Source organism: Mus musculus, chromosome 18 (genome assembly GCF_000001635.26).
Source record: "Mus musculus strain C57BL/6J chromosome 18, GRCm38.p6 C57BL/6J".
In the NCBI taxonomy this organism is placed as follows: Eukaryota; Metazoa; Chordata; class Mammalia; order Rodentia; family Muridae; genus Mus; species Mus musculus.
In genome coordinates, this window is record NC_000084.6 from 38,710,444 (window position 1) to 38,737,245 (window position 26,802).

Consider the following 26,802-nt stretch of genomic DNA (forward strand, 5'->3'; position numbering starts at 1 on the left):
ACAGACCATTACCCTAAGGAGGAAACTGCAGGCCTTGGCTGAGGAACTCAAACTGTGGAAAGAAGTCATCAGACCCTGGTTCTTCACTCAGCGTCAAAGAGAGATGAGGCACAGACGGTTTTTGATGGGATACAGGGATTGGATAACGTGCTGTGAGTACTCTACAACAAGAAGGATCGCCAGGCAGAAGAACGCCAAGGAGTGCTCTCAGAATGACCATGGACTCTCCGAAGCGTTGGAAGCCATGAAGAGGCTCAAGCTCTCTTCTGGGTACCAAAGCATGTCACAAGATTTCTGACTTTTCAACTTCTTTGTTGGGGCAGGCGTCTGTCTATGGGAGAAGGTACATTAATAATAAAGCTTGCATTTATAGAATAAAAAAAAATCTAAAAATTAAATGCAAAAATCCTGTGTGTGTGTGTGGGGGGGAATAAATCTCAGAAATTTCTTTTTGTCTTCCATCATTTGGTTCCCCGGGACTGAACTCAGGCCATCAGGCTCGGCAGAAGTGCCTTTCCCCTTGAGCCATCTCCCTGGCCCTTCTTTACATTTCTTCTGCTTGAGATTTGTCTAGCCTATTGCCTCTATGGGCTTTCCTTTTCCCCAAATTTGGAAAATTTTGGCTGTTGTCTCTTTGTATATATTTTCTCCCGTCACTTCCTGCCTTCCTTTCCCCCCAAGTTCTTGTTGGAAGTACATCTGCTTGTGTACGGACGTCTCCACTTCGATGATGCGCTGCTTCCTCTGACATTGCTCTCTACCATCAACATTTCATTGTTGATGGTTTCTGTTGTCTGTATTTGTTATTTGTGTGTGCATTTCTGTGTGTGTGTGTGTGTGTGTGTGTGTGTGTGTGTAAGCCAGAATGATCATGTAGGTCCTAGAGACTGAACTCAGGTCTTTGGACTTGGCAGCAAGTGCCTTTACCTGCTAAGCCATCTTGCTAATTCCACAGCTGTGATTTTCAGTTCTCTGAACTCTTCTTCTAATTGGCTCTGTGGCTTACCCCATTTGTTTTATTTTTCTTTGCAGATGTGACCTTTCCTACACCACATTCTCTCCCCATGATGCATTGCTCTCCTGTTTCTCTGTGGAGCACACCATTATAATTCCTCTTTGGTGTCCGTGTGCTCATTCTATCATCTGTGGCCTTTCTGGGTCTGCTCCTCTTGACTGCTTTTTCCCTCATTATGGGCTGTATTTTCCTGCTTCTTTGCAGATCTGACAACTCTGGATTTGGATGCTATGAGCTCTGTATTGTAGCATGCTGGGTTCTTGCATCTCTCTAGTTCCTGTCTGAACTTGGTTGGTCTGAGATGTAGAATTCCTTGGAGAACTAGCTTGATCCCTGTGAGTCTGCTTTTCAGCACAGCTAGGGTGAGTGTAGAATAGTGTTTATCTAAACCAGAGGTTGCTGCACTATGCCCCACAGTCCAGCTGCCTGTATTGGGAAATAAAGTTTTATTGGGACACACCATGGCTGTCTGTTGACATCTTGTCTGTGGCTGCTTTAATGCTCTGGCAATAGAGCTCTAGGGCATTGCAGCAGTGACCCTGTGACCCACAGCCGGAAATACTTAGTATTAAAGGAGCACTTTGCCAATATCTCGCCTGAGCTAATTTGGGCTCAGTAGGGAAAGGCCTGCTCTGAAGGACCGTACCCAAAGCTGTCTGTGTTCGGAAGTCATTCTAATCTGGTTGGGTGGAATACGAACCATTCCTTCCCCAGCAAGCTCCTAAATTGACCTTCGTTCTTCCCTGCAGTGGCCCAGGACCCTGCCCCTAGGCACTTTGCTGGGTGCTCCTGGATTTACCTTTATTTTTTCCCTCAGGGAATCCCTTGTCTTGTACTTGGTCTAAAAACTTACCTAGTGTCCGAAACCATTTGTTTTATAAATGTTGTGTTGTCTTTTGTGGCTGGAGGCTGATATGACTTTTGTCATTGTTTGAGACAGAGTGCCATGCAGCCTACTCTGACTTTACATTCATCATTAGCTGAGGCTGGCCTTGAACTCCTGACCCGTCTCTCTTTACCTCCCAAGTGCCTTGCCGAGTTTACTGAACTCTGTGTCGTTGCTTCTGCGTCCTCTGGGTGGACACAGAGTGAATGCTTAAGGACTTCACATTAGTCTAGAGCTAGCCAATTCTGATCTGAACTCTCCATTATACCATTTGCTATGATGTGGGCATACTCAGGTTTTCTGGGGGGGAATACATTTCTGACATTTTTTGCTATCTTGATGCCTAGCTGGGATGTGTCAAGGGCTTTATGTTTCTGCCCTGCCCCCATGCTCTTAGAGGGAGGTTCTGCTGCTGCTAGACATATTGTTAAATGGGAAAACTAAAGTTCAAAGATGCTGTCACTCTTCCCAAATGGACCAACTAGAATTTGGCCCCAAGTTGGTGTGACCAGCCTGGGACAACCCACTGGCTACTCTGATATCCTGAGGTTAACACTATATGTCGGGTGACAGGACAGACTGAGGCTGTTGGCACCCTAGGAGAATGCCATTTCCTTTGGCTTTCTTCTACAGGCTTGTCATGTACTTGGTATAAAAAACGGCAAAGCACTCAGAGTACTTGTAATTGGGCCTGACAACATTGTAAGTGCTTCAGAGAGGGAAGCACTCTGACCCTATTCCAAGCCTTCTGATTATATTACTACAAATATTCGCTGCTTTGGCTACTAAGTACTAGACTATCACTCCTACCTTACATGGCGGGGCCCATCCACCATTCCAGAGGCTTATTCCATCCAGGGGTAAACAGGACCTAACTCATGTTTCTCCTAGCACACTGGAATGTAGATCAGTGCTAGAGTATTTGCCTAGTGTGAGTGCATGCGTGAATGAATGAATGAATGAATGAATGAATACAGTTCTCCTCAGAAGCAGTGATGCTGGAGTCAGTCATTCAGGGTTTACGGTGACTTTGTAGGTTAGAACTATTACAAATAGTGACAGACAGCCCTATTCTGGTTGTATCAGCTCTTAAATACTTAATAGTGGTTAACGTAGAAAAGAGGAAGTGGCTTTCCTTGGCTTACAAGTTAACCCTGGTAGGAAGTGTATCTCAGTCAGGACTCAGCTGGAGAGGTGAAGCCAGGGGAGACTGCATGTGTGAAGAGCTGGCTTACACAGAGGCTTGGGCGACTGTGGGGGGGGGATGGGGAAGTGAATGATTGCGATGCTCTCAGGTCTCTGTGGCAAGAGGGTGCACTGGAAAGAAAGGGAAAAGCCACTGGGGCTCCACCAGCTGATGGAGTTTGTCAGTCTATCTGTGGGTCCATCTGTGGCCTGTCCTCCCCACCCCTCCTTCCTTGTTTACTTGCCAGGAAAATCTCAGTCCCTCTGCCTAATTGAGTTGAACCCACTAAGGGTAACCTGTTTAGTTAAAGTCGACTAATTAGGCCTTTAATGAAACCTATAAAACTTCTCCCCAACAACACGGCAATTAGGGCTTCATTGCAGAACCGGAGGGGGAGGGGTGTGGTGGACAGTGGCCGCCTGCTCCCTTTAGACTGTTGTGTAGAAGCCCAGTCTGTGGACGTTTGTGGAGGTATTTTGTTTCTAGGAGTTAGAATGATAACCTTCTGTGTGGGCGAGGTCGCATGATTGTCCCTGGCTATCTTCCTATGCAGGTGACTTTTGTTTAACTTTTTTCTCAGGATGCTGAGTGGAGGATCATGGGGCCGTCTTTATTTTACAGGCGGAAAGATTGGATGAGAAAAGTGAGTTACTCTATCAAGTGATGGGAGCAGGCCTAGGCTCAGTGTGGCACTGGGGCGTGCTTGCCCCTTAAACGCTCCTGCATGTTGTAGGAGGACAGGGTCTCCATGGGAATCCTGTAAACCTTGGTTGGTCAGAAAGCACAGGGCCAACTACGAAGTTCCGGCTCAGGGCGCCTACATCGAGTTTGTGCGGCTGTAGTGTCGGAGTCAGCTGGAGCTGGTCAGGATGATCACGGACGTGCAGCTCGCCATCTTCGCCCACATGCTGGGCATGTCGCTTTTCTTGCTTGTGGTCCTCTATCACTACGTGGCAGTAAACAACCCCAAGAAGCAGGAATGAAAGTGGCACTTTCTCCGCCCCAGGGTTCCAGGACATAGTCTGAGGCAAGATGGAGGGTGTGAGGGCCTTCACACTTCACTTCATCTCTCCTACCCATCACAGCATACAAAGCAACTACACCTGGATTTTTCCAAACAACTTTTATTTCCTCAAAGTCTTCCTTAACCCTATGGAGCAAGAAGCTGCCGCTGAATAAGGCCCAGTATAGGGGCTGCTTTCTTTTCTACTCCCTCCCCCCAATACAAATATATATTAAAAAAAGAAAGCACAGGGCCACATACTGTCAGGGATGTCATCTCCCTCAGTGTTGCAGGTATAGTTTCTGCCTCGAGTGTGCTCCTCGGGTGTCATCAAGAGTCCTGTGAGCCACGTGTCCTGTCTACAAGATGTGCAGGGACAAAGATAGAGTACGGACTAAGAGAAAGGCCAACCAGTGACTGCCCCAAACCGAGACCCATCCCATGGGCAAGAAGCAATCCCTGACACTATTAATGATACTTCGTTATGCTTGCAGACTGGAACCTAGCATATCTGTCCTCTGAGAGACTCCACCCAACGGCCAATGGAAAGAGATGCAAGGACTCACACCCAAACTTTAGGTGGAACTGGGGGAGTTTTATGGAAAGATGTGGGAGAAAGATTGAAGAACCTGAAGAGGACAGGGACTCCACAGGAAGACCAACAAAATCAACTAACCTGGACCCTTGGGGGCTCTCAGAGATTGAATCACCAATGTACTGGCTAGTTTTGTGTCAACTTGACACAGCTGGAGTTATCACAGAGAAAGGAGTTTCAGTTGAGGAAATGCCTCCATGAGATCCAACTGTAAGGCATTTTCTCAGTTAGTGATCAAGGGGAAAAGGCCCCTTGTGGGTGGGACCATCTCTGGGCTGGCAGTCTTGGGTTCTATAAGAAAACAGGCTGAGCAAGCCAGGGGAGGCAAGCCAGTAATGAACATCCCTCCATGGCCTCTGCATCAGCTCCTGCTTTCTGACCTGCTTGAGTTCCAGTCCTGACTTCCTTGGTGATGAACAGCAGTATGGAAGTGTAAGCCAAATAAACCCTTTCCTCCCCAACTGCTTCTTGGTCATGATGTTTGTGCAGGAATAGAAACCCTGACTAAGACAACCAACCAAAGAGTAAGCAGGGACTAAACCTAGGCACCCTGTACATGTGTAACAGGCTTGGTCTTCCTCAAACAGCTAGAGCAAGGGCTGTCCCTGAGCCCATTGCCTGCCTGCCTACCTGCCTGTGGACCCTGTGCCTCTAAAAGGACCTCATCACCTGGCCTCAGTGGGTAGGGGATGTGCCTAGGCCTGCAGTGACTTGATGTGCGCAGGGGGTGGGAGTCGGGAGGGAGTGGAGTTTGACACCCAGAGGGGGCTTCTCCTTAAAGAGAAGGGGAAAAAAGAAATTGGGGGAAGGACTTACATGATGGGGTACTGGGAGGAGAGAAAGGGCTGATATTGGGTTGTAAAGGGAATAAATAAATAATTTTAACAACAACAACAACAGAATCCCGTGAGCCATCTATGTTTGGAACCAAACAGACTCCTTTGCCACTTGTGCCACATCGGTACATATCCAGACTTGCCAGGTTCCTGTCCCGAGGCTTCACTGTATCCCTTGGCCAGGTTCTCACAAAACCTTCGTGATGAGCTCTGCTCCTCCCCATCTCCTTTACTCATGAACACCTGCACACTGTGGTGGTTAGGTTTCTGTTGGCACGACAGACAAAGCATCAATGAAGACAAGAACAAGATGTCAAGGCAGGAACCTGGAGGCAGGAACTGAAGCAAGGGCCATGAGGGATGTGGCTTCCTGACTTTGTCTCCATACAATTTGGGATCCCATGTCCAGGGGTGGGGTCTGCCCCTGTGAGCTGGGCTCTCCCACGTCAATCACTAAATCAAGAAAAACACACCATAGGCTTTCCCATAAACCATCCTGGTATGTGTGTGGGGGTGTTTTCAAAGTTGAGGAGGAGCTCCCTTCTCAAATGCTTATATCAAGTTGATCCAATAAATTAATAAGATAAATAAATACAAACAAACATGCAAAACCTAACCAGGACACGTGTGTCTTAAGTCACGTTCGCCACGGGATGAGTATGACACTGACAACTAGAGATAAGACATCCATGGGACAAACAGTCATGAACCTTCAAACCTTCCATTCTCCTGTCCCAGAGAAAAGGCCGAGAGAGGAGGGTGCCACATGGAACAGGAAAGCCAGGCCCATCGTGCGTCGTCCCCCCCCCCCCCCCCCCAGCCTCTGTCCTTCCTTTGTTCGGCAGATAAACACAAGACTGTGTGGCTTTCCTTTTATAGACAAACACATTGAAGTCATTGACATCAGCCAAAGTCCCCCTTTATCAACATCCTTGCCTCTTTCCCCTCCTCTCTCCCAGTCTACTCTAGAGATGACCATGACTGCCTGTTCTGTGTGTACCTTCACAGGTTTTTAGTCCATGTACTTACTCGAAAGTGAAGATGTTGTTTGGAAGATATTTGTGACTATTTAATGTCGTCGGTCTGTGTTTTCCAGTGGGTGGGGAGTTGGGAGGGTGGACTTTTCTATGGACTTCTTCCTGAGTTTTCTTGCTGCTTCCCTGATGTCTGTATCCTTCCTAGGCACAGTGACTGAGCAAAGAAGGTCGTGCGCCTGGATTCCAGTTTGTACCTATGAGCTAGGTAAAATAGGCAAGGATGTTGGTGTCTGTTGTCTGTGTTTTAAGCTTGGGCTCTGAGACAACACGGGCCAGGTGTCAACTGCAGAGGTTTTGGTTCCTACAGCTGGGGGCTGAGATAACCAAGGTTGTGATGCCAGCATGGTTAGGGTTTGGTCTGGATCCTCTTCCCTGCTAGTAGACAACAGCTACCTTCTCATGGCGCCTTCATAATGCAGGGATAAGGGGTGGGGGGGGGGGTAGAGTGAAGAGGGAAGGAGGAAATGCCTTCTATCATTTATTTATTTTTATTTAAAAAATTTTAATGATGAAAACAAGAATATACCTAAAATTGAGGCTTCTGGAAAAACTATTTGTTCTTCCCTGTCTTGTTTCGATCCTCAAACTTGACCTTGGCCTCCCGCCTGGCCTTGCTTTTCAAAGCTGGATCTCTATCACATCCTTGTTGACAACAGAGATGTCCAAAGGGGATGTCAACAGAGCCCCTTGCCGGGCGGTAGTGGCACATGCCTTTAATCCCAGCACTTGGGAGGCAGAGGCAGGCAGGTTTCTGAGTTCGAGGACAGCCTGGTCTATAGAGTGAGTTCCAGGACAGCCAGGGCTGTACAGAGAAACCCTGTTTTGAAAAACCAAAACAAAAAACAAACAAACAAAAAGGAAAACAAAATAGAGTCCCTTATGGGCATGAGGTGGTTGTAGTTATAAACTTTCACAAAGGACTGGATCTCAGATCGCTTGGTGATTTCCTTCTTGCCTCCGGCAGCTGTCACTTTTCAGGGATAGTGGTCAATTCCAGCCACCAGGGCATAGCTTTAAGGGCTGTCTGAGGTGCCATCATCAATGTTCTTCACGATGACAGCTTTGCATCTGGAGTAGCATCTAGCCAGGACCAGCGCCACTTTCCTGGGTTTCATAAGCTTGCCCATTTGGACTGCAATCAGCTGGCAGCCAGCAGAAGGGAAAGAAGCACACTTTTGCTAAACCTTCTAACATTTAAAAAATTATGTAGTTCTTTTCATTATTTTTAATTATGTGTAGGTGTGTGTGTGTGTGGTGTGTGTGTTTGCATGTGGATAGGTGTGTACATGTGAGCACAGATGCCCATGGAGCCAGAAGTATCAGATCCCCAGGAGCTGGAGTTAAAAGCAGTTGTGAGCTGCCTGACATACATCATGTGGACCGAATTCTGATTCTCTGGAAGAGCAAGTGCTCTAAACTGCAGAGCCTCCTCTCCAGCCACATAGTCCTCTTTTTAAGGGGGGAAGTTTGAAAGGACGCCATTTATTCCCTAGCCTTGCCCACAGCCTTACCTCGGGGCCACCACATGTAGCTCTGAACTTCTCTGGTGTCCTGAGTTCAGGGTTATGCCCTAGTGAGCCCTTTCTAGGATGCTCATTTGACACATGCACTTCTCACAGTGGGATGACTTGCCTGGACGGAGGGAAGCTGAGGGCCTCCCAAAGGCCTCCATCCCTAGCATTCCATTTGAATTAGTGGAAATTTCAACCACCACATTGTGAATGGTTCCAGATGTGAGGCCTGGAGAGTAAGATAGCTGGAAAGGCAACTTAACATTAAAAGCTATGCTAAGCTTGGGGTGGGGGCCAGTTACCAGCACCTAAGGATCTAGGCTGGGGAGAGAACCATGACGGGATGCCTGAAGCCCGATAAAACGGGGAGCTTGACGCATGTCGGCATGAAACAAGTGGCCTGCCAAAGCCAATTTAGGGACCTCGTCCCTCGGCTCAGATCTCCGTTGGCCTGAAAGGCACAGGACAAAGACCGAAGGGAATAGAGTCCACACAGACTTACGCGGAAGAGACAGCTGTGCATTGGGGGATTTGAAGGCTTCAGAGGAGCAACTGGGAAAGGCCCACATGGAGATTCTGTGGTGGGGACTGTGAGTCTCCCGGGATGCTCCCAGACACGTTTCAGATGCCAGGATGAAAGCATGGGAAGCGGGGCTTTAGGGTAGATGGTGCTGATGATGTTTGTGGAGGCAATATTGGCGGAAATGAGCTCCCAGCTTGATGTGGCGGGAATGCTCGTAAGAAAGCTAGACATGAAGACAGCGTGCATTATCCTGAAATGGAGTGCTGGCTGTATATGGAGAATGGTACGGCAGAGGGCCCACCAGGCTGAGCCTGCAGAAGGCAGAGGGTTGGTTGAGGGGACAAGAGGCTAGGGTGGTAAGCTGACCATCCATTCTCCTGGTGGGTTGACTCAGGTCATCTGTGAGTGTGCACGTAGGGACAATTAACTTTTGTGGTACCAGATAGTCACCATAGGGAAAATCACTTTTGGCAGTAGAGAAGGGGCAGCAGTACTAGGTTTGATTTTAGACTTTGTGATTAGGCAGCACTTCTGTAGGTGATAAAAAAATATAGTGTAGTCAGTCCTTTGTATCCATGGCTCCCATAATCATAGATTCAACCAACTGTGGATGGAAAATATTCAGAAAAAAATAATGAAATCTAAACTGAAAATACACCAACGTTTTGCTTGCCATTCCTTAAACAAGACAGAATAGTAATTTAATAGTGTTTATTTCATATTAGGTATTGTGAGAAATTTAGGGCACAAGAGGTTGGAGGTTACGTGCAAATATCACTTATTTTATATCAGGAATATAATCACCTGAGGGCTGGGATATCCCTTGGGGTTCCTGGGACCAATCCCCTTCAAGGGTCCTGACTGAGGGGCTGAAGAGATGGCTTAGTAGTTAAGAATACTGACTCCTGTTTCAGAGGACCCATGTTCAATTCCCAGCATGCACATGTAGCTTACAGCTTTCTGTAATTCCAGTCTCAGGGGGTCTGACACCTTTTTCTGAACTCCACAGATGCTGGCATGATCATGAAGCACAGACATACATGCAGACTAAATACTCACATGCATAAAAATAAATAAAATGAGCCACTACCACCACCACAGCAAAGGGGACTGAATGGGAGAAATATCAGGAAAGCGATAAATTTGTTTATGACAAGTGCTTGTAAGTTCAGTTCTGACTGCCATGTCTCAGCAAAACATACTGTGCTCTTACGATCGGGGAGAACGTTTTCTGCTTCTTTAGTCAGGAAGAATAAAGACACAAAAGAGAAACTAACCAAGTGCGATCAAATGGATGTTGGCTAAAGTCACACGGAAGAGAGAATAGAAAGTTCTCGAATAGTAGTAGGAGTGTTTATCAAGTCAGGGACTTCAGTTGAGCAGCTCAGGGGTGGGGGTGGCTGAAAGGGAGAAAATGAATGGGAGTGAATTGCACATGCCTGTACCATGTGTCTCAGTACGGGTTCGCATGGAGGTAGGGATCCAGCTCCACTCTTGTGGAACGTACTGGGTGTGTTGTCTTGATGTGGCTGTAGCCTTAGTATAAGAATTAAGCGGAACAACCTTGAGAGGGCTCAGAGTCAGGCACAGGCTGGTTCTGTGTCCTCGAAGGCTCACTGGATCTGCTCTCTGGTAGAATTTGAATGTGCGCTTTGTGTATTGTATTGCACCACCTCTGACCGTGCAGCTGGGTTCCTAGTCTTATTTCAGGAAAAAAGCAAAGGGGGGGGGTGTCTGGAAAACTCAGAAGTAAAAGAAAAACAGCCCCATGGGGGCACTGAGATTGTCACATCATAGATGAGGCATAAAGAGGAAGACACCCCCCCCCCCTTTCTTTGGGTCACTCAGACAAAATTTGGATCAATGTCCCTTATGTTTTGTGTCTTTAACAGCCAATGAGATGACACTGTACACTCTAGTCTTACTGCCTCTGTCTCTCAGGGGCCGGTCCAGGAACTTTCCTTTCTAATAGGCACCCCAGAAGGTCTGCTGCAGGTGGGCCACAGATAACAGATTGAAATTTTCTGTGCTAGAGAAAACCTACGTCTTAGTTTTGGGCATTCAGAAAGTGGGTCCAGAGGTCAAAGCTATGGCAACAGTTATTGTTTGAAAGATGGAATTACAAAATGGCCCGAGTGACAGAACCGTACAGTGGAACACACGGGCTTGACAGGTTGCTACCATTTCTGAATGAGCCGTGAAGGTCACACAGTCTTCTGATATTCGACTCCAGGCATGTTCAGGGAGCAAACATCTCAGCTTAGTCAGACAGAAGGCAGTGAGAATCTGGGCTTCCCTCTATTTTTTCTTTACTCCTGTTTCACGGCAATGATGTATTCACCCTGTGAGCAAACAGCCACACTTTCCAGGCTTAGTCAGGGATCCTCTCTGGATGGTAGACTTTAGACCTTTGGCAGGAAAGGGTCATCAGGGTAGGTGCAATGCCAGCCAGAGAGAAAAAGAAGGAAGCAATGGAGGAGTGTGAAAGGGTCTACAAGTTGGTCCCCAGTACAGTAGAGAAGTAAGGCTGAGAAAGATACATTGATTGGTCCATAGTAAATTGTTCTGAATATTCAGAGGAAAGACTTATAGAGAAAACAACCTAATTAGTTATGTTAATCATGATGCTAAGAGAAGAGGTCTAGAATTTGTACCGATCATAAATACCTATTAGCTTTTTAAAATTCCTATTTCTTACCCCGGAAAAATTTCTGATAATAGAAGACACTGCAAATCCGATGACATCCATAAGAAGGTGCAAATTTCTGCAAAAGTGAGGCTTCAGAGGATGACGGTATCACGTGTCTGTATCTGAATTCTCTCTCCAACCCCCACTCCCCAGCCCCGTATTCTAATAAACGCTCTCACCTGGATCAGAAAACAAATGAGCTCGTGAATCTCATCCAGACTCTCATGGCTCTTTCTCTGACAACTGTAAATTCACAAGACACTCTGACAGGCATATAAAAATAAGAATTGCCCTTCTTGAGGGCTTCCAACTGTGTGCTGTGTTCCAGAGAGTAGTACCCTTATTTCATGTTTGTATGAAGGTTTCCATCTGTGCATTGACAGATCTCGGCTAACCCTAAATGCTGGCACATGCCATGAATCTGTCATAGAAATAGGGGAATTTAGTCACAGGGACCAAAAATAACTGATCATGTCATTTAAGGAGTCTGCAGGAAATAGGCAATTAGACATACTTTGTACAACCACCCCGAGCCTTTTGAAAAAGTGTCAGGTACCTTAAGTTTGGGGGTGCTTTCCAGCCATTTGGGAGGCCAAAGCAAGATTGCTTGTACCTAGGAGTTGGAAGCCAGCACGTAGACCCCCGTCTCTGAAAAGTATGTAAAGATATTTCAGGCAACTGAGATCTAACCATAGGAAGAAATACATGTTTTACCAGGGAAACATTAGTAAGTAATGAACAATTGATTTCAGAGGGCTATGTGTGTGTGTGTGTATGTGTTTACTTGTGAGCACAGTGTAAAAACACTGTAGCTGTCTTTAATGCACTTTAACTCCTTGTGAGAATAGAGAAAGGCTGGAGAAGGCTGGGCAGGTAATTGACGGCATGAAGTTAAAGGATGTAGAGGTGAGTGGTGTAGGGTACTTCAATGTCTGGAGGCAGCTTAGACTCAAGAAGAAAGGGCTTTGAACAACTGAAAGTGCAGACTCATGAGCAGGATTAACCAGGATGCGGCTAGTATCAAAGATCGCGGAGGAGTGATGTAGGATGTGGAGGTGGTCCATGCAGGAAGGCATCGGAAGATGCCTCTGCTGTATAAAAGGAAAAGCGGAAGATGCTTTTGTTAGCTGAGAGGGAGCTCTGCAGTGTTCACTTCAGGTTTTAGGGAACCCCAGCTGCACGTGAGACTGGGAGACAGCAAAGGGAAGAATTTGTCACCTGGCTGCTGTGGGACCTCTTCCCTTTACCGGCCTTCATGTGCACACCTGTGAAGAAACAATTGGCAGAGACAGCTGACCTGGGTCTTTGCCGCCAACAGTTCTCTCGGCTCTGGAATCTTTGGCTATGGCCAAGATCTCTAGGGCCCTTCCGAGGTTGTCTCATTGTGTTCTGTGTAGGGTTGCATGCTCCTTGCCTTTGGTCTTATTCTTGCCAGATGGGATGATTTTATTTGTACATAGAAAGCCCACTGGAGCCAGTGCAAATACAAAAACAAGTAATTAATGTACAGTTCTTTAAAAAGTCCTGAGTGGATTCCTTCAGGAGTGGCTTGATCCATCATGGCAACTACCCAGTTGTAGCTTTCTTCTTTCTTTTCTCAGTTCTGTCTTCCCAGGGAGGCCTCTTTCTCTCAAATCTGCTCTTCCTTAGGACAACTGTGTACAGTACTTCTAACCCCGACTTGAATAGATAACATGTCTCCCCCCTAAGTGTTCAGAGGATAGTGCCTTGGCTCAAGTACCCATTCTGGAAACAAACGGTAGGGCAAGAAGGGGTTGTGTGTGCACATTGACTGTGCCCAGGCCACGTGCTCCTGCTTTGGAGTCCAGCCTCAGCTTTGCGCACTGGCTTAACTAGGAAAGACAGAGGAATGGGTTCTGGGTAGCCAAAAACTAATTCTGGGAGCCCACCCTCACCCCAGGCTCCATGAGACCTATAGGTAAGGGAGGGACAAAGATTTTGGGCCCAAATCAAGAGAAGGCCATGGGACTGAAAAAAAAAAAAAAAAAAAAAAAAGCCAATCCAGAGAAATCCAGAGAAGGCCTAGAGATATGTAGACACCAGGAGAGCTGTGCCAAGTCTCCCGAGAGTGCCCTTTGTGCCGGAGGCACTGAATGTAGGACTTAGGATAAGGCTGATCCACAGGCCTTGCAGGAGATCTCGCGGGGGTGGGGGGGGAGGGGGAGTGTGGGGGGTTCGGGGGGGGGGTGGCTGGAGGAGGATGTCTGCTGGGCTTCCTGCTCTGGATGACACTAGCTGCCCTCCCCTCCCATGCAAGCCATGTCCCCTCTACACCTCAGCACCCAGCCAGAAAACGCCTTTTGTGTTTTCTTGGCAAAACTAGGACCCAGTAATTAAAGTCCATATGCAAAGCTGCTACCTCCAGCGCACCGTGGTCTTTTAATTAGGATGTAATTGGTCAGAGAGGTACCATCAAACAGTTCCCAGCTTGGCCTACTGCAAGCAGAGTACTTGAAAAGTCCCAGACCGGAGAAGGATAATAAATGCCTTAAGTTCCATCTGCTGGAAAGGTTTGTTCAAGGTATACATTTCTGTTTGGTTACTTTTTTTTTTTAATTGAATGAAGCATTTCTTCAAATGCTGTAGCAACTAGCATAGCGTTCTTTGGAGGCAGGAAGGTGAAGAAGTGAAGTAGAAGGTAGCTTAGGACATGCTTGTATCCCTGAGGGAAAGAGCATAGAGCGTAGTGGGCTGGGCAGGGAAGGAGGGAGGTGACATGGAGGTCGGGTTTGAGTGACACGTCAGGGACTCTGCGGTCATGTCCTTCCATGAAAACAGCCCCTGGTTACCTCAGTAGTCTGTTGCCTTTGAGGTGGCTATGCCCTTGCTGTCGATCCTTAAGCCTCAACTGGCATGTGCTGCTGTTCTGGGAGTCTGTCTCGATGTGACAAAGGATTTAGAATTTATTTTGATAGACAAGGGTGAGTAGCTGTGGGGGAAGCCGGGAGGGGGACTCATGGTAGCTCTCAGGAGCTAAGACAGATTGTAGCACTAAGCCACCTGGTTTTATTTGACTGAAATATCCTGGGAGGGGAAAGACAGAGGAAGGCTGAGTCTCTTCAGGTTTGAGTTGTTCCATCAGTCCTTTGGGTAAAGTTGGTCTCAAAATTTAGGGAAAAAAAGGCTTAGGAAAAATTCTAAGGGCTATGGATATCACTCAGTTCCATTCCCAGCATTTAAACCAGGCATGGTGGCCTAAGCTTGCAGTCTGGGTCGTAGGGAGGTAGAGACAGGGGGATCAGGAGTTCAAGATAATCCTTGGCTGTATATCAAGTTTGAGGTCAGCCTGGGCTACATAAGACCTTATCAGAGGAGAAAAAAAAAAGAGCCTAGAAACAATAGAATGAGTGCTCGTTGGGGCCACAGAGTTGGGGGGAAAGATGGGGAGATGTTGGCCAAAGAGTGTGTACTGAGCTTGGTTGAGTAAGTTCACATGTGCAGTGCAGTGTGATGTGACTGCAGTTAACGGTATCCTTATGATAAGGTTGGCTGAGTGAATGGATCATAGGTGGTGATGGGTGGGTTTGTTACGCCCATTGTGGTCCTCATTTCACAGTGCGTATATGCATCAAATCCTCACTCTGGTCTCTGTAAATATACACATTATGTTTTCCAATAAACTCCCAGCAAGGCTGTAAAAGAACAAGCAGAACAGAACAGTGTAAGGTTTAGTGGCACTGGGGTTGGGGTGGGGTTGTGTGCTGGTGCTGGCTGAGGGACTGAGTTGGGAAGGCTCAGCTCCTTTGCCTCCCCCTTGGGCCCTTCTAGGTATGGAAGTAAGGAGTGTGGCTTCCCTGTCACCATGTCAACCTGACACTCCCAGGCTATCACCCTGAGGAGGTGTCAGGATATGCTGTGTGCGGAATGATGAGTGAAGACGGGTGCAGATTTCAAACCACTGTAAGGTCCTCACAGCCTTGCAAGGGCCTCTCTCAGTCTCCTACTATGGGGCCAGAACCAGGATCCCTGTTGTCTCGGGGGAACCTTTTCTCCTGTTCTCCCCAAACTCTTTGCTCTGCGAGTTACGTGAAGAAGTCACTCTTGCTGTGTCAGAGCAAGAGGTGGTGTCATTTGAGCTTAGACCTGGGTGTGCTAAGTGAATGCCTGCCTGACTGCATTTATTTGAGAATCATTCATTCATTCATTCATTCATGTGGCCCTCTTCTGGTCCTTGATTGGAAGTGGTCTGAGGGAGGTACCCTGGGGTTTTTGTCAGTTTGTTTTCTCTTGCTTACTCTCTTCTGATGTTTTGTTAGGGTGGCTGGCCCTCGCTGGAGGCTCTGATTGGACCTGGGAGTGGACCTTCAGGGACCCTTGGGGTACAGTAGCTCACTGACTCCCGTGGGGAAGTCCCAGCCCAACACTGGGGGTGGAGTTCCGCTCAAAGTTGAGCATTTGCATTGCTGTGCTTTCTGTATCTGCCTTTTAGGGATCTCCTGGAGAGGGGTGGCTAAAGTACTGCAGAGCTTGAGATTTTTCTATATCCCACCAGTCCCTGGTCAGTGCTGGGCAACTCTTCTTTGGACTGCTGCCTTATGGGAGATGGGCAGACTTCGTTCAGGGAGTAGGCCTGGAGTCTCCATTGGAGGAGATAGGAAAATCTCACTCTCCTGTTCTGTTTTACAGAGAGAGAGAGAGAGAGAGAGAGAGAGAGAGAGAGAGAGAGAGAGAGAGGCAAAAGCATGCATAGAAATTACCCAGGAAACCAGGAAGTGGAGGAGGAGAGAGCTGTAGGAATTGACAAGAAAGTGAGGCCAGAGAATCTGGCTTCTAGTGAAAGATAAAAGTAGCACCGGCTTTAAAATACCATGTTTAACATAAATTAAAGGGGATGGAGGCTGGAAACTGGAGTGTTATTTGTCTGACACGTAATTCCTTGTTTCTAGAATGCGCTCCTTGCAAAATAACAGTATTTTAGGCGTTGGTCGAAATGCCGTATGAACAAATCTAGGTTAGAAAAAAAACCCAACAAAACAAGTGAGTAGCTGCTACGTTTATTTATAGAATCTTCCCGGCTGTAGCGTCTGAAACAAAGATTGGTCTTAAGGAGCCTCTGGGGTATTCTACGTGCAGTTTGGTGCATGATTGAGGGATGAACCATTCCAGAAGGCCATTATGGGGAATGTGTTTCTTTGTGGCTCATCTACACCTGCTAGAGGTATGGTTCACCTCTTAGGATTACACGGCAGCTATCTGCCACCAATGGACACCAAGATTACAGTTAAACCCTGAATTGGTTTAAACTGTAGCATATGTCCACCAGACTGAGAGCAGAGTGAGGGGCTGGGGCTGGTGGTTGGAGATGCGTTTGGAAAGTGGTGGAAAGTTAACCAGTCTTGGAGCGAAGTTTGTGCATTAGTAGTGGTTTCCCAGTGAGAAGCTGGAGCAGGTGGCCTTGAACCCAGAGTTCAGACTGTGCAGTTCTGGTAAGCCTCAGTTTGCCCTCTTGGAAATGGGTATGCACATACCAGATTTATAAAACAGCATTGAGGTGAATTGGAACTCCTGTACTACTGGCAAGGACATTGCTGGGCTCTATGAGGAAAGAAAAAGTCAGCAGCAGAGGCGGCATTGAGAGGGCACATGTGCAGCTACTTTTGTACCATTGTAAAGTTGAAAGCAATTAAGTTAACGTGTATCTTAGTCAATGTTCTGTTGCTGTGATGAGACACCATGGCCATGGCAACTCTTACAAAGGACAGCATTTAGTTGGGATTAGCTTACAGGTTCAGAGGTTTAGTCCATTTTCATTGTGGCAGGGAGCATTGGTTAAGTTCTGGCAGACATGGCGCTGGAGTTCTATGCCTGGATCACTAAGCAGCAAGAAGAGAAGGAGAGGCACTGGGCCTGTCCTGGGTCCTTCAAGGCTCATGCCCAGTGACACACTTCTAGCAAGGCCATACCCCTAATCTCCATCAGGTAATGCCACTCCCTATTGACCAAGCATTCAAATATTTGAGCCCATGGGGTCATTCTCTTTCAAATCACCACGTATGTCATTAAGTCAGCCAATCTGTAGACTTGTCTGCCCCCCACCCCATTCATTTCAACCCCAGGGCAGCATCTAGACCCTAGACTGGGGTCAAAACATCTAGTGCAGTATATTGTATTCCCAGAGGGTGTTTGTCAGATGGCATCTGCCAGAGAGGAAACCACCCAGTCCAGTCTCTGTCTACAGGACCTGTAGGCAGGAGGTGCCTTGGCCAGCATTTTCCTATAGCTCTGTTTCTCTCTTAGAATCCTGGGTTTTCCTGTTCTACCCAAGGTACTCTCCAAACCTACCTCTTTTCTTCTTCTTCTTGTTCTTCTTCTTCTTCCTTCTTTTTCTTCTTCTTCTTCCTCTTCCTCCTCTTCCTCCTCCTTCCTCCTCCTCCTCCTTTTTCCTCCTCCTCCCCCTCTTCCTCCTCCTCCTTCTCTGGAATTCATCCTGTTCAAAGCCTTGGGGGTATAGGGCATGTAGAGGGGTGGTGGGGTATGCAGTGGTGGTGGTGGTGGTAGAGATAACTTTGATCTCATGTGGTATGGGGATTTGTGCTCCCCTTGGTGTATTTACCCAGGGTGTTACTTACCAGAGATCAGGGTGTAAACTTTGAAGCGCTAAGGAAAAATTTCTCCCTGTTTTTTCATCCCTTCCCTGAAACAAGAAGCACAGGCTAGTCTCACTGAGGGCAGGACAAGGGTCATTTTCAGGACAAGGGTCATTCCTACAAGGAAACCCAGAGACAGCATCTCCCTGTATATGATTCATGAATTGCTTGAAGACAGGGGCCCCTATAAACTTCACCCTAGAGCCTCCCCAGGTCACTGAAATAATATGTTATACAGAAAAGGCCCTGGATGCCCGTCTATTAATTATGTGGATTCTTAACCTCTTATCCAGTTTCACATCTCACCAGTATTAAGAGACATCTAACTGTCTATATGGGATAGTATACTCTAAATAGAAGGGCTGGAGAAATGGCTCAGTGCATTGGTTGTGAAAGCTTGGGGACCTGAATTCAGATCTCTTAGAAAAATGTCCCGTGCAGGTGTGTGCACCTGCAACTTCAGTGCTCAGGGAAGCTTGGAGCCCTCCTGGGGATTGCTGCCTGCCACCTAGCCCCAAATCCACAGGCTCCAGCTTCAGGTGGGGGAACGTGTCACAAGAAAATAAGGCAGCGTGATGGAAGAGGACACCTGCTGCCCCCTCTCATGTCTATGTGTGCACACCTGTTCACACATGTACACACATGTGGATACCACACATACACAATATGAATAAAGTCAATGCCATGGTTGGTCTGAATGGATAAACAGATAAATAAATGAGAGCAGCGAAGCCTGATACACTTGGTTCATTTGGCCATTATTTGAGAATAGTCTGTGGGTCATGGACTGTTACAGGAGACCATGACTAACGAGGGCTTTAGCATTTCGCCAAAGGAGCCAGCGTGTGCAAAGACCCTGTGCCTGAAAGAAACATGTCCATCGTCTCGTGAAGCTATTTTGTCAGGCTATCAGATTATTTAATTTGGGACTGATTTCCTTAGGTACGTTTGTCTTGGTAGATAAAACCTGCCCTTTTCAGAAGATGCCAGCATATTCTTTGTATAGTCTGCTTCATAAAGTAATGTATTTCTACCAAGAGTGATAGTTTTTAGTTATGTCAGTCATGAGGGTGATACTTGGAGGACTAACCCGGGTATAATCTGTTGATTGTGATTACTCTGCTCACTGACTTACAGCCTTTTCCTTGGACTTGTGGAAACTTAGTGTTTGCAGATGTCAAAGTGAGGCTGCAGAGGAAAGATGAGGTAAGATTTGAGCTTGTGCTGTCTACAGCAAACACTAATGTTCCTGTGGCTTAGTCTATGCTGGCTTTCGAGGACTGTTCCTTATGAGCGAGCACACAGTTCTCTCCTGAGCAGTGATTCCCACGCCCAGGTTCCTTCTCTACTGTGGTTCTGCCACTGTCAACTCCAAGGCCGGCTACATAGAAGAGCCTGGTGCCCATTGCTTGAGGAGTTGTATGGCCCAGGCATGCAGTGATAGTCATATCTCAGCCTGTTTTCCTCTGGCTGAACCAGTCTCTGGCCATAGATGTTTGTAGGAAGGATGGGAAATGAGCCCAGGACAAAGTGGATGGAGTTAGAATGAGTGTCTACAAGTCTCCACCAACCTCTGGATGCAAGTGTGTCCAACCCTTTGACTTTACAACACAATAGCATTGCCGCCTCCAAGCTTTATAACTCGAGAAATGTGCACCCAGGTTAAAAAAACAAAAAGGTTTTATAGGAGTATGGGAGTTTGATTTGGGCTTCTCAGCTGCACACAGCTTCATAAAGCTATAGTTTAATTAAGTCCTGGCACCTTTTCTTTCCCTTTTAATTAATTTTGAAAGCATACTAGGTAACGGGTTTCATTATGGCATTTTCATACATATATACCATTACATTTTAATTGTGTTCATTACACACATGCTCACACACACCTGGTACTGCCCTTCCCCCCCACCCCCCCGCCCCTTCCTGCTCGTTTCCTGCCCCTCTCCCACCATAGTCCCCCTGTCTGCTTTCAAGGCACATCTGTCCATCCCTCTTGCTTTTCCCCTTTCCCGTCCTTAGTTCTCCCTTTTTCCTGGTCCCCTTTCTCCTTTCAACACACACCGAAGTGCATGTGTACGTACACGTGCATGCGCAGATCTAGATTTAGCGTATGAGAGAAAACAGGTGGTGTTTTACCTGTGTTTCTGAGTCTGGTTTATTTCACTCTTCACTTTCCTTCACATGTCGTGATTTCATTTCTTCTTTACAACTGAATAAAATTCCACTGTGTCTGTGTACTGGATTTTCTCTATCCATTCATCCACTGACGAATGTCTGGGCTGGTTCCATATCTTAGCTATTGTGAATCAAGGCACGCAGCAGTACACACGGATGTGCAAGTGATGGGCTGGCTAAGGTTCTTTTGAGGATTGCTGTAGGTCAGATAATGTTGGGATTTTTTTCAGTTCGTTCTGTGGTGCCGAGTGTGTGTGGTTGTGTGTGGGTGTGGCACCTCCATACTGACTTCTGTCATGGCTGGACCAGTTCACATCCTGACTAGTCCTGCCTGCCCATTCGTGTGTAAGAGCTCCTCGTTCCTCATTGAAACTTGTCCTGATGCTGTGTTTTTTGTAACAGGGTGTCTCTATGCAGCCCTGACTGACCTGAAAATCTCTACATAGCTCAGGCTGGCTCTTCTGTGATCCTTCTGCCTCTGCCTCCAGAAATTAGGGGCCTGACTAACTACATCTAGCAGCTGTCCTTTGTGTTCCTGATAATAGCCACTATAACAAGGGTAAGAGGGAATCTCAGAGTAGTTTCAGTTGGCATGACCCTGGTGGCTGAAGTTGGTGAAAACACTTTTCAAAGGTCTATTGGCCATTTGTGTTTCTTCTTCTGAGAACTATCTACTGAGTTCATCACATCATTTCTGATTGGATGCTTTGAGTTTTTTGTTTTGTTTTGTTTTAAATTTTGTTTTTGTTACTTAATTTTTCCAGCTCTTGATATATTCTAAATGTTAATTACCTGTTGGGAGTTGAAATCTCCAGAGGGGAGAAAAGCTGGTGCCAAACTCTACACTGCTATTGATAGACTGAAACCTTCGTTGATTTGAGAGGGTTAGACGGTACACGTTGGAAGCCAAATTATCTTGGGCTATGTTTAGCCCCCTAAATTGCCATTTACTGCACACCTCTGCGTGTGACTCAGCGTCTTGTGACTGTGAGGTAAATCCTTCTGGGATGTACAAATACAGCCTTAGCATCCAGCCACCCAAAGGCTAAGAGTGTCATCAGACAGCACCTGAGGCCTGGAACGGAGGCGTCTCCATCTTATCATTCCTCACCTCTCTGTGTTTCCACCGATGTATTTGAAAAGTGCTCTGGTTTGTGATCTTCTTTGTTTTATTCCTATAACAACTCCACGAGACCGTTACCAGATTGGAACACGGTATTCGGTGTAGCCTGAATCAGTGTTCCTTGGCTGTGGCCCCTCAGATTTGGCTTTGGAATAAACCATCCCTTCTTCCCTTTGAGGTGAGAGCTGCGTTTGTATCATTCTGCCTGGTGGTGAAGCTTTCCCACTGCTGCAAGCAGTCTGTCCTTCCGTTGATTATTCCCTTTGCTGCATAGAAGCTTTGTCCTTCCGTTGATTATTCCCTTTGCTGCATAGAAGCTTTGTATCCTCTCGGAACCCCATTTGTCGGTTCCTGGGCCCTTGGGGGCCTTTCCAGAAAGTTCTATTCCCGAGCTATTTCTTAAAAGGCCCCCTAACACTTTCAGAGTTTCAGGTGTCACATTAAGATCTTTGACCTGATGCTGGAACGATGGCTCAACAGTGAAGACCACTTGCCGCTCATTCAGAGGATCAGGGTTTGGTTCCGGGATGCACGTGGTAGCTCACAATCCCTGTAACTCTAGTCTCAGGGGATCCAACACCCTCTGCTAGCTTCTGAGGCTTGTGTATGTATATGATGTGCAAAAAATTTTGCAGTCTCTCACACACACACACACACACACACACACACACAGAGAGACAGAGACAGAGACAGAGACAGAGACAGAGACAGAGAGACAGAGAGGCAGTCAGGCTGAGACTCTATATATTCATGTCTGTCCTCAGATTGTCTCGAAATCATTGACTTCCTCCTGCCTCTGCCTCCCAAATGCTAAGACTAAAGGTGTGGGCCACCACACCCAGCTACATAAACTTAAAAAGAAAAAGAAAGATTGACCCAGGATGAGAGCTGTGAATGTAGTTTCATTCCACATGTGAATATAGGTTATTCGCTGAAGAGGTTGTTTCTTTTCTAGTGTGATATGTGATACACACACACACACACACACACAGAGACAAATAAAATTTAATTTTTTGGTCAAAAATTAGGCAACTGGAACCCTGTGCATTATTTCTGGATCCTCCATTTTGCTCCATTGCTCTGCAGGCTTTCTGTGTCAGCCCCATGCAGTTTCAGCCACTGTGGCTCCGTGCTGTCATCTGAGCTCAGACCCTGGGATGCCTTTTGCAGATCTTTCCATCTATCATTACTTTAGATATTTAGGATCTTTTGTGCCTCCATATGGACTTTAGATTCTTTTTTTTTAAACTTCTGTGAAGAACGTCATTGGGTTTTGGCTAGGGATTACATTTGAAGCTGGAAGGTCACTTGTGGCGAAACGGGCCATTTTTACAGTATTAATTTGGCCACTTCATGAGGACGGGGGTCTTTCTGTCTTCCAGTGTTGCCTTTAATTTCTTTCATTGATGTCTTACAGGCCTCACTGCAAAGGTCTTTGATCTCCTTGGTTAGTTATATTCTTAGGTTTATCTTTATGACGCTATTGTGACTGGGAATCTCTCCCCGATCCACCTTAATTTGTTCTTGGCAGCTTCCTTATTCCTGTAAAGGCTACTGATTTTTGTGTGTTGACTTTGTAGCCTGGTCCTTTGCTGAAAGCACTTACTGGGTTTAAGAAATCTTTCCTTGGTTTCTTTGTTTCTTTCCTTTTACTTTCTTTTTATTTTTCAAGACAGGGTTTCTTAGTACAGTCCTGAAAGTCCTGGCTGTCCTGGAACTCCCTCTGTGGACCAGGCTGGCCTCAAACTCAGAGATCCACCTATCTCTGCCTTTTAAAGGCTGGGATTAAAGGCATGTGCCATCACTGCCTGGCAGGCCTAAGGCATTTCAATGGCATCTTCCTGATTCTTCTAAGAACATGAGCACACTGTTCACAAATAGGAATTTGATTTCTTCCTACATATATCCCTTTCATCTCTCTTGTCTCATTGACTCTCTTTTCTCTGTGGCTTATATCCACTTCTTAAAAGGGACAAGCTGAAACTGGAAAGCATGTTGGCATGTGGCTTACATAAATGATACCCAAAACATTGCTTGGTACTGTTCCTTTTTGTTTTTCTTCCTTAAGTGCCCCCCCAACCCCATTTTGAGAGCTAGGACTCTGATTCCTATGTTATGAGTCTGAATATTATCGGCTTACCTTTCTTGTATTTGTCAGTATTATAAACTCAAGGAACAGTTTATAATCTAGGAACTGACTACACTAGTTTGGAGCAATCCCAAGGAAGCAGGCTCCAACGGATGTGCCAGCAAGGCATGGGCAAACAGGTGAGGAACCAACAAACCCTCTTCCATTGTCTTTATCTAGGCTTCCAGCAGAAGGCATGGCCCAGACTAAAGGTGAGCCTTTCAGGCTCAAGATCTGGATTAAAGGAATGTGTCATCCTTCTTCAAGATGCAGATCAAAAGCCTGTGCCTCAAGATCAAAAGGTGTATTATCTTCCTGTCGCAAGATCCAGATTGCAGCTTTGCCCTTCAGTTCTGGATTGTAGTTCATTCGAGATACAGTGAAGTAGCCATTACTGTAGCCATTACAGCCTGCCTACGGTATTGATACCAAATGTAGTAGAGGAGAAAGAGTTTGGGGTCTGTTTCTCACAGTTCTTAATTTTCCCCTTAATTATATAGTAATGTGAAATGTGTAAGGTATTGTGGAACTCTGAGCATGGTCCCCCCAAATGCCTGGCTTCCCAAAGGGCTGAAGCTGCAGCTGACAGTCATGTCTCTACTTTGAAAATCTTGTTGGTCCAGAGAGACTCGAGATGGGAATGATAACAGATACGGTGATGGAGCAAGAGCTCTTCCTGGCCTTAAATTTGCTGAACCTTTTTGAGAGATCAAACAGCACAAGCGTCTGGCTACATGGGCCTCATCTGATCCTCTACTCTGGGAGTTAGCCCTGGCTTTGTAGGTGAGAACATTAACTCGCTGAAGACCCAAGCCATTCGAGCAGAGTCTTGGGGGAGTGCCAGGGTCAGGATTTAGATCTAGGATCTATTGTTGGGTGCTAAATGCCCATAATCCCATCACTTGGGGAGCAGATATAGGAAGATTGGTACAGATTTTAGGATAACTTAATCTATATAGTACAGGGCTGAAAAATGAGACCAGTCTAATTGGAACTACATAGTGAGACTCTGTCTCAAAACAAGCAAACAAAGAAACAAACCAGTCAACCAGCAAACAATCCAAACCTAGACAGCTTTAACCTTAACCTCTGTTCTTATTTGTTTGTTGGGATGTTTGTGTGTGTGTATGGAGATGTGTTCATGTGGGTGCACATATGTGTATATGTGCACACATGGCCACTCACGTACATATGAAGGCTTGGGTGTACAGTATTTAATGACAGAGAGTCTTGTAGTGTCTAGGACTATGCCAAGTAGGCTAGGCTGGGTGCTCAGCAGGCCCTAGGCACCTTCCTGTGTCTGCCTCCTCCGGTAATGGGATTATAGAGGCAAGCCACCATGCTTGGCCTTTTAAAATGAGTGCTCATAAGGATGGAACTCAAGCCATCATGCATGAACTGGGCCATTTCCCTAGACCTGTTTTTCGCTTGTTGAGACAATCTCACTGTGAAGCGCTCCATGTTCTAGACCTTGCTACCAAAACCAGGATGATTAACAACTGATGATTCTCTGCTAGGACAATAGGGATGGACTACTGTGTCTGGCTTCATTTCCAAAATTTGACTTCTGATCTTTCTCCAGAGATAGACTCAGCCTGAAGGTTTCTCTTTACCTCAATTCATGGCCACTCCATTCTGTTAAGCACTCAGGCTAAAAATGATTGTGGCATCCTTGGAGTCTTTTTTTTTCTTTTTTTCTTTCTTTCTTTTCTTGATACCCTAAGTAGAATTTATCAAGAAGTCCATTGATACTCCATCTAGAAGTTAATCACACCTCATGCTTTGGAGACTGCCACCTTCATTAAAGCTGCCCTTGTTGGTTTCCTTGAGAGATGACCCAGTTGTCTTTCTGCTGCTAACCTAGTTCCTCCTGATTCTGTCTTCCCCATGGCAGCTAGAGTGAGCCCGGCCTGGGAAGCACCTCTGTTCTGCAGAGTCATCCTGCGACTGGAGACTGAAGTTTCCACCCATCTGGTTGTTCACCTTCCCTCGGGTTTTTTGCTCATCTGTGTGGTCAGAGCTGACACATGTCATACCTTCTTGGCCACTCACAAACATGGGTGTAAGAAAAGAGGCCATTTTTGGAAAGTCATTTCTTTTGATTTTTTTGGGCAACTTCACTGCAAAGGAGTCTGGGAGGGAAATGTGGGCTCTGGATAAATCACCACGTTCTTAATTCCCTGAGAAGAGCAGAGGGAACTGATAATTATCCCCTAGATCTATACCACAGTGGTCAACTTCCTCCAGCAAGCCTCACCTCTTACTACCTCCTAGTAGTATGTATTTAAGACAAGGGAGCTAATCCATTGAATAGAGCAGAGCCGTGATGATCTAATTGCCCCAGAAGTACCGTCATAGATACAGCTAGATATGTGCTGCACCGGTCTCCTAGGTCTTCCATCCCTCCTCTCTCACCTTTCCTCCCTGTTCTTCTCTCTTTTGCCCCCTACTCTCCCTCCCTCTCCTATCTTCCTTCCTTCTTCCCTCTTATCACCTTCCCTCCCCAAGCCCCTTCCTTCTTCTTACCCTTTCCCTGTTCTCTCCCTTCCTCTCCCTTCCCCTCCTCTTCTCTTCCATTCCCTTCCCAAGGGTGAGCTTGAACTTGAGTCCCCTGCCTCCACCTCCCAAGTGTTGGGATGGCACTGCGGTGTCTTCGTGTTTAAAGGCTCAAATACTGTTTTGTTTTGTTTTGAACTCTGCCCCACCCCCACTCAGGCCCATAGGTTTTTTTTATTTGTTTCTCATTATAGGTGGTTGTGAGCCAGTGGTTGATTTGAACTCATGACCTCCGAAAGAGCAGTCAGTGTTCTTAACCACTGAGCCATCTCACCAGCCCCGTCTTCATGTTTAGGGTATGTAGCGTTGGGATGGAACCCTATGCTACAAACATGGCAGGTAAGCACTCAGCCAAATGAGCTACAGCCCCAACATAAATGTTTGTTTGTTTCTTTCCCACTCTTCTGGCCTTTATTGTCACCATCTCAATGTATACATGTTTCTTTTATGGAATTATACTGGGTTTTTGAAGACATGTTTCTTTTTATTTGCCCCGCCCCCTATTGTTATTCTCATTCTTACTTTTATACAGTGTACAAAATGCCTTCATTTGACCTAAGTGTTTCTTATTTTTTCAAACTGACAATCCAAATTAACCGTCGCACTACCCACCATAAGAGTTTCTGTGAGGCTTGAAAGAAGGGTGTTATTAAGTTCAGTGGTTGAACATAGTACATGTTTGCCTAGATAAAACATGGAAGTGCCGAGCACGTATGACATACTTTTAAGTGACCGTGAAGGACATTTTCTTCATATTCCAGGCATTTTTCTAGATGGCGAGGATCAGTCATGACTAGGACAGTCCATCTTTGTCTTCGGAGAGCTTATGGTCTAGCAACAGATGTGAACAATACACAGACAAACTCACAGATGTGATTTCAAATAGTGAAATGTGGCTGAAGGGCAGTGAGGCAGGGTAAGAGAACAGATGCGA

At 46.4% G+C, this 26,802-nt stretch overlaps 2 protein-coding genes across 2 annotated transcripts in view; both read left to right on the forward strand.

Annotated features, from left to right (window-relative positions):
• Arhgap26 (Rho GTPase activating protein 26) overlaps positions 1-26,802 on the forward strand; it is a 774,669-nt gene that overhangs the window by 108,827 nt on the left and 639,040 nt on the right. The gene's annotated exons all lie outside the window — the stretch shown is intronic.
• On the forward strand, positions 3,880-4,322 carry Gm19774 (predicted gene, 19774). The gene has a single exon (NM_001370889.1). The coding sequence runs from the start codon at positions 3,957-3,959 to the stop codon at positions 4,068-4,070; it is 114 nt and encodes a 37-aa protein (NP_001357818.1). The 5' UTR covers positions 3,880-3,956; the 3' UTR covers positions 4,071-4,322.